This window comes from Corythoichthys intestinalis, chromosome 17 (genome assembly GCF_030265065.1).
Source record: "Corythoichthys intestinalis isolate RoL2023-P3 chromosome 17, ASM3026506v1, whole genome shotgun sequence".
In the NCBI taxonomy this organism is placed as follows: domain Eukaryota; kingdom Metazoa; phylum Chordata; class Actinopteri; order Syngnathiformes; family Syngnathidae; genus Corythoichthys; species Corythoichthys intestinalis.
The window spans coordinates 2,104,411-2,123,774 of NC_080411.1; the positions used below are offsets into that span (position 1 = coordinate 2,104,411).

Here is a 19,364-nt window from a genome sequence, read left to right on the forward strand (position 1 = left end):
TGCCACATGGCAAAATCAATTTTGTCACTTGGCAAAAAAAAGCCACATGGTAAAATCTATTTTGCCGCATGGCAAAAAAAATGCTACATAGCAAAATAAATGCCACATGGCAAAATCAACTTTGCCACATGGCAAAAAAAAGCCACATGGTAAAATCAACTTTGCCACATGGCAAAAAAATGCCAAATAGCAAAAAAAAAAAAACAAAAACAAAAAACATGGCAAAATCAATTTTGCCACAGGGCAAATACCACTTTTGGTTCTCGTTGTCTCTCTCAATTTGACAAGCAATCAGTTGGCATTTTGTTGGTGAATCGTCACATTACATCGCCCCAATACTACGCAGGTTGCTTGACTGCGGTTGAAATGTGTTTAATTATCAAGCATCAAAATAGTTTTCGATTCATGTGCTATCTGATTGGTTGTCAATGAGTCATAATTGGAATAAAAATCATGAACATAGTAAGATTTTGTTCCCTGACGAGCTGTTAAAACGAAGCGTTTTAGGTAACGTCTTGCCTCTGCAACGTTCACCCGTCAATGGAGTTTTCCATATATGTTAGAGGTGGGTTGAGTAGCCAAAATTTTACTTAAGTAAGAGTAGCGTTACTTCAAAATAATATTACTCTAGTTAAAGTAGTCATCCAAAAACTGTACTCAAGTACAAGTAAATGGGTAACATTGTGAGTAACTGCTTACAATGTTTGGTTTTTAAATGTTTTTTTTTTTTTTTAACCTAGTTATCTGTATCAACTGTTATGATTATACTGTGCTATAACCTATCACATAAGTACATTTAGAGCTGCAGCTATCGATTATTTTAGTAGTCGATTAATATATGAACTAGTTAGTTCGAAAAAAAAAAAATCGAGTCATCACATGATGAACATGAAAAATTAAGATGCCTGAGCTGAGCATCAAACGGTCTAAAAAATGAATAAATGAGGAACTATGTACAGCAAAAGAAAAATTGGCTAACTTAAATAGCAAAAGTCCGCTAGCCTAAATGGTATAAAATGTTTTTTTTTTTTCTTTTCACAATGCTCTTTACAAATGGTTCGACACATATTCCAAAAAAAAAAACCGGCCAAATATACCTATAAACTAAATTACGAATGCATTAAAAAATATATTTGCGCAAACAAAAACTTATGTTGGTCCTAACAGGGAGCAGTTGGATTTAGCTATGTGCAATGAGGCAGACTAGAGGGCAGTGTATCCACCCAAATAAAACTAAAGTAAAACTTTCAAAATAAACCATTACGCCACTTTGATTAAACGAATACTCGAAGCAGCAAATTTTTATTCGAATCTTTTTTTCTAATCGAATAGTTGAGTTAATCGATTAATCGTTGCAGTACTTAGTACATTAACGCCAAAGAAAGACAAAAAATCATTTAATTCCGACAAGAGAACAAAAATCTGCAGAACTAAAGCGTAATTCGTCCAAAGAGCATGAGTGCCCTTTAGTAAAGAATAAAAGTTCCTAGTTTGAATAGTGAATAGTTCCTTCATAGTTCCTATTAATACGAAAGGATAACATCTCCGGTTTTCCGTGGTCAATCGGTGCCAAATACAAATTAGGAGTGAGGCTAAAATCTGCGCTTTCGAGTCATGTTGATGTCAAATACTTAATTTTTTTACTGTGCTTAGTTACTATCCATCTCTGTTAGTATGAAGCTAACTGTATGCTAACAGAACTTTCCCAATGACAGGAATTATCTCGAGCCCCCCAAGAAAAAGTTTTCAACTTTTTAGGAAGAAATTGCGGTTTTCTTTATTTCTGAACGGAGGACATTTCCTTTTACACAATACATTTTTCATCAATAAGTATTTGAAAATATCTTTTTCTTTTGCTGGTTTGCAATAATTTTCCTATAATCTTGTGTATAGAGTTTTTTGGAAAAGAAAAAAAGCAACAGGAAGATCCACGGACGTGTTAGTCGGTGTCCGGCGTCTCTGGAGAGATGTCCGCTTTGCAGAGAATGCATGGACCCTCTGCCGGTATTGCTAAGAATGCGCCCCTGCACGCACGGCTGACTTGTAAAAGTGCCAAAACATCGGACAAGAAGAAGACACGGACGCCGAAGGACGCCGACGAACGGACGGACGTCCCCACGGGCGGCCTCCACGACACAGACTACTTGACGGCTGGAAACTCGGTGACACTCCAGCACGAGGCCGATGGACGCTCGCGTGCTCTTTTTTTTCTCCCCCCAATGGCGGGCGGGCGGACGGACGGACGTCAGTCGTCGTCCACGTCGTCGCCGTCCGACTCGTCCCGCCTGTCGTACATCTTGTCCCGGTGGCGCTCCTGTATCTCCTTCATGGCGTCGGCGTAGCGGCTGAAGGCTCCGCCGAACTTGGCCCAGGCCTTAAAGGGCACCGTGATGGAGTTCCGGTAGCTGGGCTTGACCTCGCTGACGCGCAAGAAGACTCCGTACTTGTTGGAGCCCACGTCGAAGAAGAAGCGCTTGGAATCTACCATGATGGAAGTCTTCTCCGGGAGCTCGGCGTAGCCTCCCGCCGCCACGCCCCCGCCGGCCAGCTCGTCGTCGTCGCCGCCGTAGTCGTCGATGAGCTTGGCCAGCGCGTCGCGGAACTCGATCAGGCCTTGCGCCGGAAGGGCTATGGTCTGGCCGGCCAGTATGCCGCCGCCGCCCCCCGCGGGGCCCCCGAAGCCAGAGCCCGGCCCCCGGTTGAGCGTCTGGCGGATTCGCAGGAACCTCCCGCGCTGGTTCTCCTTCAAGTCCAAGTAGTACTTTCGGTTCTCGCGCACCAGAAACTCGCTCTTGAGGGCTCGCCGCGGACCTCCGTCGTCGCCGGCAGAAGCCTGCGCTATCTGCTCGGGGCTGCTGGGCCCCAGTTGGGCGTAGTGCTCGATGAAGTCCCCGAGGTAGTCGCGCACCTCGGCCGCCACTGACAGCGACAGGGTCAGCCGACTTTTGGAGCCTCCCGCCCCGACCTCGGCGATCTTAATGAAGCGGCCCTTGCTGTTCTGCTTGACGTCCAGGTAGAAACGTTTATTCTGGATGTCCAGGCGCTTGGAGGCCAGCTCCTGGGTCTCCTGTTCGCGCTGAAAGTGCTGGAAGCCACCGCTGCTGCCGCCGCGCTCGCTCCCGCTATCGCCGTCCGCCATGTTCAGCTTCTGCCCATCTCCTCCTCGTCGGAGCTCCGGCCAACGCGCGCCGCCTTCACGCTCACGCTAACCGGGGCCGAGCTCAAAGGGAGGCTCGCTATTGGCCGAGCCGCCCGCCGGTCACCCGGCTACGGTCTTTTCATTGGCTGGCGCTTTTTGTCACTCATGCTCGAGAGGCCGCTTCCGCTTGCGTTCTTCCCCACACTATTTTTGGCCTCTCGTGCCTCCCACCCGGCTTCGACGTCTTTGCGTGACATCACGTTTTCCAAAGTAGACGTCGTGCCGCGAAAATGACCACTTAACGACATGGCGGTTTAACGTTTGCTCGCCATGCCTTTTCCCTCTTTGAAGCAACACGTGGCGCTCATTTGCCGCCAGGGGGCAGCAGAGTTCCGCATACCTCACCCTGCAAGTATCCTCATTGCTCCATCCCTGTTTGTCAAGAGGACACTGGAGTAAACTCATTCACTGTCATTGACGGCGACAGCGGTCCAATCATTTCGGATAGGCAGAACTCCCAGTTAAATGGAATGGACGTCCTTCCCCGTCGATGGAACAAACATGAATTCAAACGGATTGATTGGACGTCCATCGCTGTCAATGGCACAATAACATGTTCTTTTTTTTTTTTTTTTTTTTTTGTTATGTAAGTTAAATTACTTTATTTTTTTTAAATTTTTTTTAGAAATATACAGTTCAAACACAATTTTTAAAAAATGAAGTCTGATCATTCTTTTTTACTTATTCTTAAATAAAATATTCTTAAAATCAAGCCAAATTATAGACAAAAAATGAATGATATGTGATTATTCACTGCACTTAAATCATTCATTGCCGTGGACGGCGACAGACGTCCATTCCAGTAGTAGGACTGCTAGATCTTTCCCAGTAAAAATGGATTGGACGTCTATCAACCTCTTTGCCAAGGATACATGATCTTGTTTTTTAATGTGAAATATGTAACATACTTTTTCAATATACACAATATTTTGTAAAACTTATTTTTCCTCCCTTTTATATAAAATATAATAATTTTAAAAATATGTAAATAGTAGGGCTGTCAAAATTATGGCGTTAACGGGCGGTAATTAATTTTTTTAATTAATCACGTTAAAATATTTGACGCAATTAACGCACGGCTCAAACAGATTAAAATGACAGCAGTGTAATGTCCGCTTTTTAATTGTTTTTTGGTGTTTGGCGCCCTCTGCTGGCGCTTGGGTCCAAATGATTTTATGGGTTTGGGGAGTGAGCATGGTGTAATTATTGACATCAACAATGGAGAGCTACTAGTTTAGTTTTTGATTGAAAATTTTACAAAAAAAAAACGAGGGGTTTTAATATAAAATTTCTATAACTTGTACTAACATTTATCTTTTAAAAACTACAAGTCTTTCTATCCATGGATCGCTTTAAGAGAATGTTAATAATGTTAATGCCATCTTGTTGATTTATTGTTATAATAAACAAATACAGTACTTATGTACTGTATGTTGAATTTATATATCCGGCTTGTGTCTTATCTTTCCATTCCAACAATAATTTACAGAAAAATATGGCATATTTTATAGATGGTTTGAATTGCGATAAATTACGATTAATTTTTAAGATGTAATTAACTCGATTAAAAATTTTAATCGTTTGACAGCCCTAGTAAATAGATACAAAAATGAAGCATTATCAAGTCAAGAACAATACAGGGTAAAATAATAATATACTGTGGGTCGTGGTGGTGGAATGTGGCCTGCAGTACCTAACATCTCCAGCAGCCGACGCGCTTTCCCTTCAAGTTTTCCGAAGAAGACAGACGCGGAAGTGACCTAATCTGTATCATCCCCACAAAATGACAAACTAAAAATATAACTAAATATATAATAATTTTTGGCGTTTATAATTTGTAAGCCCAGCCTGTATGACTTAAAAACTTCTTCAGAACGAACTATGTTGCCACTTAAACGACGAAAAGTGTCCTCCGCGAATAGCGGGGCGTCGGCGAGTCACAGCCGGGATGAAGCGTGCAAGTTCCCGCAGGTGGTTCTTTACCTCCTGGAGAGGAAGATGGGGACCAGCAGGAGAAGTTTCCTCACCGAGCTCGGCAGGGGAAAAGGCTTCAGAGTTGACGAGAACTTCACGTACGTTGTCATTTACATTCATCCGGAAGATACTTAATATGTCACAGTCAGAAAATCTCATAACTGAGATTTTAGACAGTTATTATGATAGTAAATAATCATGACTCTGTGAAACTCTTCAGATATTGTTGTTTTATGTTTTCTGTGTTATTATTTTAAAGGGAACCATTTTAAGAATTGCACTTTAATTATTTATTAAAGCAACGCTAGCTAACTTTTTAACCTTTATCAAATATTTTCATAACATTTGTGATAATATATCATCTGACAACAAGTTGAATGACCCCTCTTTTATATCTTGAGGGGGTCTGTATCGCTTTCACCGACATTAATTAACTTTGAGGAGGGTGACAGGAACCCTGCCACACAAAAAAATAACTACAAATGTGCTGATTGCTTTACAGCATACATCACTTGCTGCGAATGCTCCAAAGATGGCAGAGCAACAAGAGGCAAAAAGTTTATTCTGAGGAGGAAAAAAAAAGAGGCTACCAAAACAGAATAAACATTGGCCCGTCTATTACTCGCTGGCGTGACGTGGTCTTTCCTTAAGGCAAAACACGAGCGCTTTTGTCCACCTGCGCGGCTACAATCGACCAAAACGGAATTCTAACGCCATCAATGTCTGTAACATTACCGGAGGAAGTAAATTAGATCAAGATTCAGGCATGAAAATCTCTCACCGCTCGGCTAAATTCGCCGTTTCAAAGTCAAAAAGGGTGACGTACGTGAATTGTGTAGATCCGAGGAGAACATTTTTTGAGGGCTTTGGGAGTACAGGAGATTGTTTTTTTATGTCGGACGCTTGGTATGCAAGCGGCAAATGTCAAAAAGAGCGCCCCAAAGTGGCCAAAACATTGACTTATTTCAACATAACAAAGGAGGATACACTGTTATGTCCTGTCTCTTCAATGCCAAGCTTGGCTGGACGTCGGCCGTGAATGAACACCTAAATCGCCGTTACCCAGTTGTAGTTTTGGAAGACGACAGGAGACAATTACAAGCTGGCAGATCATAAGTCCATCAAACAAACTAGTGACATGTTTTATTGAAGTTGCTAAGCCTGTCACGATATGAAATTTTTTTCCATTTATCGCATGGTAATAAAAATGAGGGCGGTAATTTTCTCGGCTGGATACATTGGTGCATGCGTGTTGATGGCATATAAGACTGCATTTCCTTTCACAGATATTTATTGGTCATCAACATGCCGTAGAATTAAAGTTCAGACACACAAAATAAGGAAACACATCTATATTAAATACTGTAAACGTTAGCGTTGCTACATTGAAGCTAATGGGGAATAAAGACAACCTACTTTAGCCTGCTATAAAACATTGGCTGTCTTCTCTAAAACGCAAACTTGCGGTTAAAAGGTGACACTTGAAACATAAAAAATCACTGGTTAACAGCATTTGCAAATGAAAAAAATGACAAAAATTGATGACTGACACCACATGCAATGACAAAAAGAGCTTTTTTTTTGCGGAGTGTAAAGTTTACTGTTAGCAGTTTTGCGACCGTACTTCCGGTGAACATTTCAAAATAAAAGCACATCATGTTCGCCATGTAAATAACGATTTCTGGAGTTAATCCCACATACTTCAGAATTCAGATTCTACTCTAAGAATAGCTTTAAAATGACACCCATTATGAAAAATCTGATTGGCAATGATTATAATACTCTTATCTATAGGAGTAAACTATAATACAAATGCTAGATCATAGACTTCATAATACTTGACAGGACACGGGATACAGGGCCGATCATAGACTTCATAATACTTGACAGGACACAGGATACAGGGCCGATCCGTAGGGGGCCTATTTTCAAAAACTTTAAATTCAGATTTTTTTCACCGACCTAAAACCAAAACAGGCACCTACCTTAGCCATGTATGAGTCCCCTTGAGCAGTGGGATCAAAAAATTCAAAGTCGTTCTCTTATAAAATCCCGATTAATTATTTTTTATATAACACAACTTAAAATGGCTACAAAAGTCTCAGATTTTACACTGGATGCACAAAAATCACCAAATGCAGAGATAATCACCTATATTTTCAGGATCAATAGCAATATTTAACATAAGTTTTTGACCAGAATAGCAACTTATTATTATTATTAAGTTTTCAACAGCTAATAAATCACTCAATTTAACATCAGAAACTTACTTGTGGAAAACATGCTGAATCATAAATAACATCAAAATAGATTATTAATAAATTCTATGTACAATCAACTTATTGTAGAATAGAGTAGCCCTTTATTATCATTATACACTATATACCGTGAGCGAATGAGGCTAGCGGCCACCTGGCGTAAAAGGAGTTTTTCTGGCGAAAATTCTTGTGAATAAATGCTTAAATCCCCAAATTTTTCGTAGATAAGGACGTAAAACAGTCTCGATTCTTGGTTAAAAGCAAAGAAACCGTACATTTTGGGTTTATTTTACGTATATTGATGAAGTACCATGCTACTATGTTAGCGAATGAGGCCAGCGGCCGCCTGGCGTTAAAGGAGCATTTCTGGCAAAAAATCTTGTGAATAAATGCTTAAATCCCTGAATTCTTTATAGATATGGATGTAAAACAGTCTCGATTCTTGGTTAAAAGTAAACTATGAGGCTAGTCAGTTACCAAAATTAGCCGCCTCCATGTGTAAACAAAGTAGAAAATTCCTGCGAATAAATGTTTCAATCACGCATGCATGGTACGAAAAATATAATAATTTACCTTGAATCCTCGAACAAATCACTCCTAAGACAACCCTTCCTGTTTGTATGCGTATTTAAATCCAATCGTAAGTAAATCCAAGCTTAAATCCGACATGAGCGTGTGCCGTCTTCGGCTATTACTAAATGAAGCTCGGCCTCCTCTGGCAAGGCGTCGCGCAAAGAATGACGAAGTGACACGTCAATAGTGATCATGTCAATCGGCGAACATTGAGTCTTTAATAGGCGGATACATGTTTCTATTCAGTGAAAGTGTCACACACGTCATCTCTGAGAAGAACTCTAGCGATGAGGTCAGACGCTGGCTGAGTTCACGGGGTCACCATGCCACGCCCGTTCACCTGCTGGATGTGAGCTGGTTCACGGAGAGCCTGAGCGAGGGACGTCCCGTTGACATCTTGAGCAGCCATCGCCTGACGGACGTTTGTATCCTCATTCTGGGCCCCTTGTCACGAAACGGGCCGTTATGTTGAAACGCTCTCGGCACCGTAGGAGCAGCCGCAACTGGAATCGGGAGGAGAGCAGATGGCAACGTTCTCCTTGCCCGTCTATGCCTGCCAGAGAAGAACCGGCCTAAACCATCACAATGAAGTCTTCACCGTAGGTTGCTTTGGATAATATGTGCTCTATGTTTGAAGCTTGACTTTATTTCATTTTTGAGTTGTCTTGGGAGCAATACACTGCTGGTCGAAAGTATCTGCAGTTCTGTCAGATAATGCTCAATTTCTCCCAGAAAATGATTGCAATTACAAATGCTTTGGTAGTCATATCTTCATTTATTTTGCTTGTGTTGAAATCCCCCCCCGGGCCAAGATGCACGGAAACAGCGACAGCCAAAACAAGTGCCGCTCGGCCGATGCTGCCCTCGCGCGCGCCAACCGTGAAGGCAGAACTTTGCGCGTTCTCTCTGACATTAACCCTTTGTCCTGACTCCATGTTCCAAAAGTTTGAAAAAGACTCACCGAAAGCAGGTTGACAATTTATCCGTCGACAATGGTCAAAAACAAGGCAAAAAACAGACGACGGAGGGACAATTCTGGATCCAAAACAAGGTTACATGTTTCCGAGCAGCAAAAATCTGTGTTATCTCAGTGTCCAGTCTTTTAGAGTCCTTAGTGAAGTGGGCCGTGTCGAAGGTGTGTCCCAAGGTGTGCCCGAAGGTGTGTCTGGGCGTTGCTTTTGGGTCTTCCCCTCTGTGGCCGGTTTTGGGCGGCTTAGATTCGTGCCTGGATGGGACGCCCGCTATCAACTTTGTTGTCCGGGCTATCTCTACTTGTTTTAGGACAAAGCGCTTTGTCCTTGGAGTTTGCTGGGAGAGCTGATTGCAAGAGTTGGTGCGTCAATCTTGTTCGTGACGCACGCGTTGGGCTTCAGTGATAAGACGGCATTGTGTATCTCTTCTATTTCTTCTCATTAAACGATGGTGTGCTATTTATTTTATATTAGTAGTGCAGTCCTACCGTATATATGAAAATGATACTATTTACTGATTTATTATATTACGTGTGTTAGAGTAATGCAGACAGTTAGACGGTGCCTACGAGAAACTACCATTTTTCTCATCTCCCCCTCATTAGCCCGGATAAGGTGATTCACTTTACTGTGTCAAAGGGCATGTAGTGGAGTCTGCTTAAACAATAGTTAGATGAATGTGTTAGACTAATGCAAACAATTATATGGTGTGTGCGATGAAGGTTTCTTTTCCCTTCACTTGCAATGAAAAAAGCACAAAAGAGAATAGGGAAAAAATTTTATCATGATCATTTTACACAAAACTTCAAAAAACGGGCCAGACATAAGCATTGGCACCGTATGAAAAATCATGTGATGCTTCTCTAATTTGTGTAATTAATAGCACCTGTTACTTACCTGTGGCACATCACAGGTAGTGGCATGAACTAAATCACGCTTGCAGCCAGTTAAAATGGATTAAAGTTGACTCAACCTCTGTCTTGTGTGTACCACATTGACCATGGAGAAAACAAAGACCAAAGAAATGTCTGAGGACTTCAGAGTAATAGCAAATCTTCATTTATCGTCATTTATTTATCTTTATTTTGCTTGCAATACATTTTTTTTTTTAAAAAGATAATTTTATTTTTAAAAAATCCCCCAAAAATGGGGCGGACAAAAGTATTGGCACCCTCAGCCTAATACTTGGTAGCACAACCTTTAGACAAAATAACTGCGAACAACCGCTTCCGGTTGCCTTCTCCAAACTGCCATTTTTAGAACTCTCCATAGGTGTTCTATAGGATTCAGGTCTGGACTCATTGCTGGCCACTTTAGAAATCTCCAGTGCTTTCTCTCAAACCATTTTCTAGTGCTTTTTGAAGTGTGTTTTGGGTCATTGTCCTGCTGGAAGACCCATGACCTCTAAGGGGGACCCAGCTTTATCACACTGGGCCCTACGTTATGCTGCAAAATTTGTTGGTAGTCTTCAGACTTCATAATGCCATGCACACGGTCAAGCAGTCCAGTGCCAGACATAGCAAAGCAACCCCAAACATCAGGGAACCTCCACCATGTTTGACTGTGGGGACCATGTTCTTTTCTTTGAAGGCCTTGTTTTGTAAACTCAATGCTGATGCATTTTCCTCAAAAAAGCTTGACTTTTGTCTCTTCTGACCAGAGAACATTCTTCCAAAACATTTTTGGCTTTCTCTGGTAAGTTTTGGCAAACTCCAGCCTGGCTTTTTTATTTTTCTGGATCAGAAGTGGGGTCTTCCTGGGTATCCTACCGTAGAGTCCCTTTTTATTCAGACGCGGACGGATAGTACGGGTTGACACTGTTGTACCCTCGGACTGCGGGACTGTGTGAACTTGTTTGGATGTTAGTCGAGGTTCTTTATCCACCATCCGCACAATCTTTGGTTGAAATCTCTCGTCATTTTTTCTTTTCCGTACATATCTAGGGAGGTTTGCCATAGTGCCATGGGCTTTCCACTTATTGATGACACTGCGCACGGTAGACGTAGGAACATTCAGGTCTTTGGAGATGGACTTGTAGCCTTGAGATTGTCCATGCTTTCTCACAATTTTGCTTCTCAAGTCCTCAGACAGTTCTTTGGTCTTCTTTCTTTTCGCCATGCCCAATGTGGTACACACAAGGACACAGGACAGAGGTTGAGTCCATTTTAATCCATTTTAACTGGCTGCAAGTGTGATTTAGTGATTGCCACCACCTGTTATGTGCCACAGGTAAGTAACAGGTGCTGTTAATTACACAAATTAGAGAAGCATCACATGATTTTTCAAACAGTGCCAATACTTTTGTCTGGCCCATTATTGGAGTTTTGTGTAAAATGATAATGATTACATTGTTTTTTCATACTTTTATGTGTTTTTTCATTGCAAGCTAAATAAACGAAGATTGTATTACCAAAGCATTTGTAATTGCAATCATTTTCTGGGGGAAATTGAGCATTATCTGACAGAATTGCAAGGGGGCCTATACTTTTGGCCAGCAGTGTATGTACAGTGCCTTGCAAAAGTATTCGGCCCCCTTGAACCTTGCAACCTTTCGCCACATTTCAGGCTTCAAACATAAAGATATAAAATTTTAATTTTTTGTCAAGAATCAACAACAAGTGGGACACAATCGTGAAGTGGAACAAAATTTATTGGATAATTTAAACTTTTTTTAACAAATAAAAAACTGAAAAGTGGGGCGTGCAATATGATTCGGCCCCCTTGCGTTAATACTTTGTAGCGCCACCTTTTGCTCCAATTACAGCTGCAAGTCGCTTGGGGTATGTTTCTATCAGTTTTGCACATGGAGAGACTGACATTCTTGCCCATTCTTCCTTGCAAAACAGCTCGAGCTCAGTGAGGTTGGATGGAGAGTGTTTGTGAACAGCAGTCTTCAGCTCTTTCCACAGATTCTCCATTGGATTCAGGTCTGGACTTTGACTTGGCCATTCTAACACCTGGATACGTTTATTTTTGAACCATTCCAATGTAGATTTGGCTTTATGTTTTGGATCATTGTCCTGTTGGAAGATAAATCTCCGTCCCAGTCTCAGGTCTTGTGCAGATACCAACAGGTTTTCTTCCAGAATGTTCCTGTATTTGGCTGCATCCATCTTCCCGTCAATTTTGACCATCTTCCCTGTCCCTGCTGAAGAAAAGCAGGCCCAAACCATGATGCTGCCACCACCATGTTTGACAGTGAGGATGCTTTGTTCAGGGTGATGAGCTGTGTTGCTTTTACGCCAAACATATCGTTTTGCATTTTGGCCAAAAAGTTCAATTTTGGTTTCATCTGACCAGAGCACCTTCTTCCACATGTTTGGTGTGTCTCCCAGGTGGCTTGTGGCAAACTTTAAACGAGACTTTTTATGGATATCTTTGAGAAATGGCTTTCTTCTTGCCACTCTTCCATAAAGGCCAGATTTGTGCAGTGTACGACTGATTGTTGTCCTATGGACAGACTCTCCCACCTCAGCTGTAGATCTCTGCAGTTCATCCAGAGTGATCATGGGCCTCTTGGCTGCATCTCTGATCAGTTTTCTCCTTGTTTGAGAAGAAAGTTTGGAAGGACGGCCGGGTCTTGGTAGATTTGCAGTGGTCTGATGCTCCTTCCATTTCAATATGATGGCTTGCACAGTGCTCCTTGAGATGTTTAAAGCTTGGGAAATCTTTTTGTATCCAAATCGGCTTTGAACTTCTCCACAACAGTATCTCGGACCTGCCTGGTGTGTTCTTTGGTTTTCAAAATGCTCTCTGCACTTTAAACAGAACCCTGAGACTATCACAGAGCAGGTGCATTTATACGGAGACTTGATTACACACAGGTGGATTCTATTTATCATCATCGGTCATTTAGGACAACACTGGATCATTCAGAGATCCTCACTGAACTTCTGGAGTGAGTTTGCTGCACTGAAAGTAAAGGGGCCGAATAATATTGCACGCCCCACTTTTCAGTTTTTTATTTGTTAAAAAAGTTTAAATTATCCAATAAATGTTGTTCCACTTCACGATTGTGTCCCACTTGTTGTTGATTCTTGACCCAAAAAATTAAATTTCATATCTTTATGTTTGAAGCCTGAAATGTGGCGAAAGGTTGCAAGATTCAAGGGGGCCGAATACTTTTGCAAAGCACTGTAAGTTTTGCACTTCAATTATTCATGAAATGGCCCTAATATTTCAATAGACATTAAAGAAATGAAAGTTTTATGTATTTTTTTGTCCAATACTACAAGTTTGTACACTTGTGTGTACTTGTTCTTCAAGTATGTGCACTTGCCTGTACTTGTACTACAAACACATGTACAAACACATGCACTTTTACTTGTACTACAAGCATGTCCACTTGCTTTTACTTGTACTACATGTACATTTGTTGATAGTACAAGCACATGTACTTGTTTGCACTTGTACTACAAGCACGTACCGTACCAAAAAATGATATCGGTGCAACACTAACAGTAATATGAGTGGATCTGCCTTTTGCCGAGGATGCCCTGTCGTTGCTGGCGGAAAACGCTGAGCTGTGCCAGGACGAGGGACGCGCCTTGGCCTTCCGCCGTGCCGCCGCCGCGCTCAAGGCTCTTCCAGAGCCGGTGACAGACGTCAGGCGGCTCCGAGGGTGTCCATGCCTGGGCCAGCGCTCGCTAGCGGTCATTCAGGTGCCCGTTATGTTTTTATAGTGTTAGTTTCCGTTCTGGCCTTGCTTTGCTGACCGACCTTTGTCACGCAGGACATTTTAGAGAATGGGACGTCCCAGGAAGCCGAATCCACCAGGCGCTGCGAACGCTACCGGGCAATGAAGGTTGTGCTAGAACTAGGGCTGCCAAAATTATCGCGTTAACGAGCGGTAATTAATTTTTTAAATTAATCCAGTTAAAATATTTGACGCGATTAACGCACAAATGTATACTTGTACTTGTTGTGTTTTTCGGAGTTTTGCCGCCCTCTGCTGGCGCTTGGGTGCGACTGATTTTATAGGCTCCAGCACCCATGAGCATTGTGTAAGTCACAGGTGTCAAACCGGTCCTCAAAGGGCCGCAGTGGGTGCTGGATTTCATTCCAACCAAAAGAGATGAATACCTTTTCACCAATCTGGTGTCTTACAAGTGTAATCAGTTGATTCCCGTCAGGTGCTGGTTATTTTAGCAGAAACCTCATTGGTTGAACAGTCTATGCTCGATCTGTTGGAACAAAGACCAGGACCCACTGCGGCCCTTTGTGGAATCTGTTTGACGCCACTGGTGTAAGTAATTATTGACATCAACAATGGCGGGCTACTAGTTTATTTTTTGATTGAAAATTTTACAGATTTTATTAAACGAAAACATGAAGAGGAGTTTTGATATAAAATTTCTATAACTTGTCTTTTAAGAACTACAAGTCTTTCTATCCATGGATCGCTTTAACAGAATGTTAATAATGGTAATGCCATCTTGTTGATTTATTGTTATAATAAAGAAATACAGTACTTAAGTACCGTATGTTGAATGTAAATATCCATCTTGTCTTATCTTTCCATTCCAACAATAATTTACAGAAAAATATGGCATATTTTATAGATGGTTTGAATTGCGATTAATTACGATTAATTCATTTTTAAGCTGTAATTAACTCGATTAAAAATTTTAATCGTTCGACACCCCTAGCTAGAACAAATGCTGACAAAACACAAACTACACGCACTTACCGTTATTAACTTGAAATGATAAATAATTATTTGAAGTCCAGGAAAGCAAGCTGTTGTCACCGCGACAGCCGGGTTAACTTTTCCCTTATCGCTGCCTGTCTCATAAAGATGGATTTTTTTTTTAGTCTCTGCGGGGTCTGCTCGGCGAGCAGCACAGACTCAACGGCATCTTCCGCTGCACTGGTGGTCCCGGTTGTTCTGCTCGGTCGTCCGCCGCTTGGCATCCTTCCGCCGGCGCTCCGACCGTGCGCCCCAGCCGTTCATTGCCATTGAAAGGGGTTGCGGGTCTTACCAAATGCGCTACTGCCCTCCAGTGGCCAGTTTTATTGCCTTAAAATGGATATTCAGATTTGTCCTTTGGAGCTCACTTGAATCAGAACCCAGACATGTCTCTTATGAAATGGGACTGAAACAATTAAAAATAAAGCGGTATTTTTACATTTTTGGAGCAAATGAGTTAATTATTGATGACTTTTTAATCTCTTATCTGTTGAACTCGTCGGCTGCTATTGATGGTGCTAGATGTTCCGATTCATTTTTTGCTGCGAGGGGCAAATGAACATTTGTTCGGTTCTCCCAGTCGAAGTGAAGTGGACGTCTTGCGCAGTCAATGGCACTTGTCTTCCAGCTCCTGACGGGAATCTTTGGCGTGGGAGCCAAAACGGCAGATCTCTGGTTCCGGGAAGGCGTCCGGAACCTTCCCCAATTGCGCCGCTCGGGACGCATCCTCAATCGAGCGCAACGTGCTGGTGAGTGTCTCAACGAGCTGGCGTCCGGGACTTATTTTTCGAGCCTCTCGCACTTTCAGGCGTGGCCCACTACGACGACCTGATGCGGGGCGTGACCCGGGCAGAGGCCCACGCCGTGGTCCAGATCGCCCGTGAGGCAGCGGTCGCAGAGCTGCCGGGTGCGCAGTTGACCCTGGCGGGAGGCTTCAGGAGGTACAACTGGGTGACGCCGGTAGTGCCTTCCTTTTTTGCTGACGGACGCTATTCACAGGGGGAAGCCCAGTGGCCACGACGTGGACTTGTTGATCACACATCCGCAGGAGGGGTTGGAGGAAGGACTTATTCCAAAAATGGTGGCCCGCCTGGAGGCTCAGGTCAGCGCTCAAACAGTATGGAGGACCAAAGCTGCCTAAATTACAAGTAAATAAATGAATGATAAAAGTGAAAAACAACTGTAAATACAAATATAGTTACGTAAATAAATACATTCTAAGGCAAAAGTAAAAATGAATATACAGTGCTGGCCAAAAGTATTGGCACCCTTGCAATTCTGTCAGATAATGCTCAATTTCTTCCAGAAAATGATTGCAATTACCAAATCATTTGGTAGTAATTATTTCATTTATTTTGCTTGAAATGAAAAAACACAAAGAAAATGGGGGAAAAAATTATTATCATTTTATACAAAAACTCCAAAAATGGGCCGGACAAAAGTATTGGCACCCTCAGCCTAATACTTGGTAGCGCAACCTTTAGACAAAATAAATGCAGACTAGGGATGTCCCGATCCAGGTTTTTGCACTTCCGATCCGATACCGATATTGTTTTGCACTTCCGATCCGATACCGATACTGGCCGATACAGATACCGGCCTCTTTGAGCATGTATTAAATTTTAAAGTTATTTAGCCTCCTTACTTAGTTTTCAGACTTATATTGAAAACGGTTTTAGTAGTCTTGATAACAATTTGCCAGCTGAATTAGGTGAGTTGGAATAACACATAAGGTTGGTAACAAGAAACTGACCTGTTTATTAAATGATAAACACAAAACATTATAAATAACAAACAGAAATGACATATTCAGACAGTAAAACATGCTAATAATATTGTAAACTGTCTTAAAAAAGCAAAACACACAAACAACCTGAAACTATTAACTATTATACACTCCCTTTGATTTGCTTGCCCAGCCCAAAAAAAACCCAAAATTTTGTTTTATTTGTAGGCTCGAGCCCGAAAAAAAACAAAATTTTATGCTTTATTTGTGAGGACTCAGGAGCGATGCGTGGTTACGTTTTGTGTGATCACGTTTGGTGACGCCAGTGCATATATGCATAATGATAACAAATTATTGCCTGTCTTTTGTAACAAATTCTCCCAGTTAAACAAGACTGTAAGATGGATATTCAATAAAAATTTATATATTTTATATTTGCATGTGTGTTCTAACAGGTGAATAGTGGATTTGACATTTATTTTAATCTCCTCGAGTTGGCAGAAAAAAAACACAAGTTTTCTCAATGTTTAAATACTCTACATATTTTTATCATTATATATGCTTTTACACAGCGAAATAACGCTGGAAAAGTACATACATACATACATCGTTTTAGTATAAATATATGATTTTTTTTTTTTTTTTTTTTTTTTTTTTAAAAGTCTGCCCAACGCGTCTAAATCCCACTTTACTCACGAAAGATAATGGCTCATCATCCAGAATGATTCCTTCAGCAATGACTCTTCCCTGGGCTTTGGGACTGTCAAGTGCCAGTTCGTCACGCAGAGCAAAAGTTTCTGCCAGTGTTCGTTGCGTATGACCTTTCTTTGTCTTCGGTTTTCTCCTTTTACTCCTCATATACTGCTCATACTCCCTGTATTGTTTGTGGTGGTATTTCAATAAATGCTTGATTAGTTTGGTTGTATTAACACTTTTTACAGCTTTACCACCACGCTTGACTTTATTGTGGCATATGTTGCACTCTGCCTCTTCGTCTTTGTCGTCCTTTAAAGTGAAATAATCCCACACAGCTGACATTTTTACCGATAGTCTCTCAGTCATTTGGGAGACGGTAATGTAGTGTGTTGAACGTGTGCGTAAAATGCAGACCGGATTTTAGGGAAACCGAAGCAAAAACCGGAATGGATTATGTAAGTCGGTGCACTGGAAAACCCGGACCGGACTTTCAAAAAAAAACTGGATCGGAAGTCTGGATCAGAATTTTTCCGTGTCGGCATCTCTGATGCAGACAACCGCTTCCGGTATCCGCTTCCGGTATCCATCAATGAGTTACTTACAATGCTCTGCTGGAATGTTAAACCATTCTTCTTTGGCCAGCTGCTCCAGGTCTCTGAGAGTTCAAGGGTGCCTTCTCCAAACTGCCGTTTTCAGATCCCTCCGCATGTGTTCTATGGGATTTAGTTCTGGACTCAATGCTGAGAACTTTAGAAGTCTCCAGTGCTTTCTCTCAAACCATTTTCTAGTACTTTTTCAAGTGTGTTTTAGATCATTGTCCTGCTGGAAGCCCCATGACCTCTGAGGGAGACCCAGCTTTTTCCACACTGGGCCCTACATTACGATGCAAAATTTGTTGGTAGTCTTCAGACTTATAATTCCATGCACACAGTCCAGTGCCAGAGGTAGCAAAGCAACCCCAAAACATCAGGGACCCTCCGCCATGTTTGACTGTGGGGACCTTGTTCTTTTTTTTGAAGGCCTCATTTTTTCCCTGTAAACTCTATGTTGATGCATTTTCCCAAAAAGCTCTACTTTTGTCTCATCTGACCAGAAAACATTCTTCCAAAATGTTTTTAGCTTTCTCAGGTAAGTTTTGGCAAACTCCGGCCTGGCTTTTTTATGTCTCTGGGTCAGAAGTGGGGTCTTCCTGGGTATAGTGTCCCTTTTCATTCAGACGCCAACGGATAGTACGGTTTGACATTGTTGTCCCCTTGGACTACAGGACAGCTTGTTTGGATGTTAGACGAGGTTCTTTATCCACCATCTGCACAATCTTTCATTGAAATCTTTCGTCAATTTTTCTCTTCCATCCAAATCTAGGGTGGTTAGCAACAGTGCCGTGGGCTTTAACACTTCTGGATGACACTGCGCACAGTAGATCCATGAAAATTCAGGTCTTTGGAGATGGACTTGTAGCTTTGAGATTGACCATGCTTCCTCACAATTTTGCTTCTCAAGTCCTCAGATAGTCCTTTGGTCTTCTTTCTTTTCTTTATGCTCAATGTGGTATAAACAAGGATACGGGACAGAGGTTGAGTCAACTTTAATCTATTTTAACTGGCTGCAAGTGTGATTTACTTAATGTCACCACCTGTTATTTGCCACAGGCAAGTAACAGGTGCTGTTAATTACACAAATTAAAGAAGCATCACATGATTTTTCAAAGGGTGCCAATACTTTTGTCTGGCCCATGTTTGGAGTTTTGCGTAAAATGATAATGATTTCATTTTTTTCCCCATTCTCTTTTGTGTTTTTTCATTGCAAGCAAAATAAATGAAGACATTACTAACAAAGCATTTGTAACTGCAATAGTTTTCTGGGAAAAAATTGAGAATTGCAGGGGTGCCAGTAGTTTTCTTCAACACTGTGAATACAAAAATTAAAAAAAAAAAAAGAAATTAAAAACTACAAAAATAATTTACTCAATATTTTCGTCTGTAAAGCTTTAGTCCATGAACAAATGAATAAAAGTTTACAACAATTTCGGATGAACATAGACATTGAGCACATAATTGTAGCATCTACAAATGTATCGTGATAATAAACACAGCAGGAAAACAGTTCTTGTTTTCAATTAATTATACTCACCTGGATCCCACTAACTGTATGTAAAAAAAAAAAAAAAAAAAAAGGTGTCCGAGAGTTTGAGACGACGATAGCAGTTAGCAAAAGCCTAATGCTAATGTGAACATGATTGCTATGCTAACGCTACGAGTTACATTTAGTGTGTGATAAT

General features: G+C 41.5%; 2 protein-coding genes across 3 annotated transcripts in view; one reads left to right on the top strand and one right to left on the bottom strand.

The window, feature by feature from the left end:
• Nucleotides 1-1,738: 1,738 nt before the first annotated feature.
• Nucleotides 1,739-3,331, bottom strand: purbb (purine-rich element binding protein Bb). Its single transcript, XM_057819648.1, has one exon. It carries the CDS (start codon nt 3,137-3,139, stop codon nt 2,246-2,248), a length of 894 nt encoding a protein of 297 aa, XP_057675631.1. The 5' UTR covers nt 3,140-3,331; the 3' UTR covers nt 1,739-2,245.
• polm (polymerase (DNA directed), mu) overlaps nt 1,965-19,364 on the top strand; it is a 39,556-nt gene continuing 22,156 nt past the window's right edge. The window contains exons 1-8 of one of the 2 annotated variants that reach the window (XM_057819637.1): nt 1,965-5,271; nt 8,251-8,425; nt 8,496-8,603; nt 13,466-13,636; nt 13,708-13,779; nt 15,293-15,413; nt 15,473-15,605; nt 15,664-15,761. In XM_057819637.1, the coding sequence (XP_057675620.1) occupies nt 5,081-5,271; nt 8,251-8,425; nt 8,496-8,603; nt 13,466-13,636; nt 13,708-13,779; nt 15,293-15,413; nt 15,473-15,605; nt 15,664-15,761 (1,069 nt within the window). In that variant the 5' untranslated portion in view covers nt 1,965-5,080. The remainder of the gene's footprint in view (nt 5,272-8,250; nt 8,426-8,495; nt 8,604-13,465; nt 13,637-13,707; nt 13,780-15,292; nt 15,414-15,472; nt 15,606-15,663; nt 15,762-19,364) is intronic. The other variant, XM_057819636.1, reaches the window with a different exon arrangement.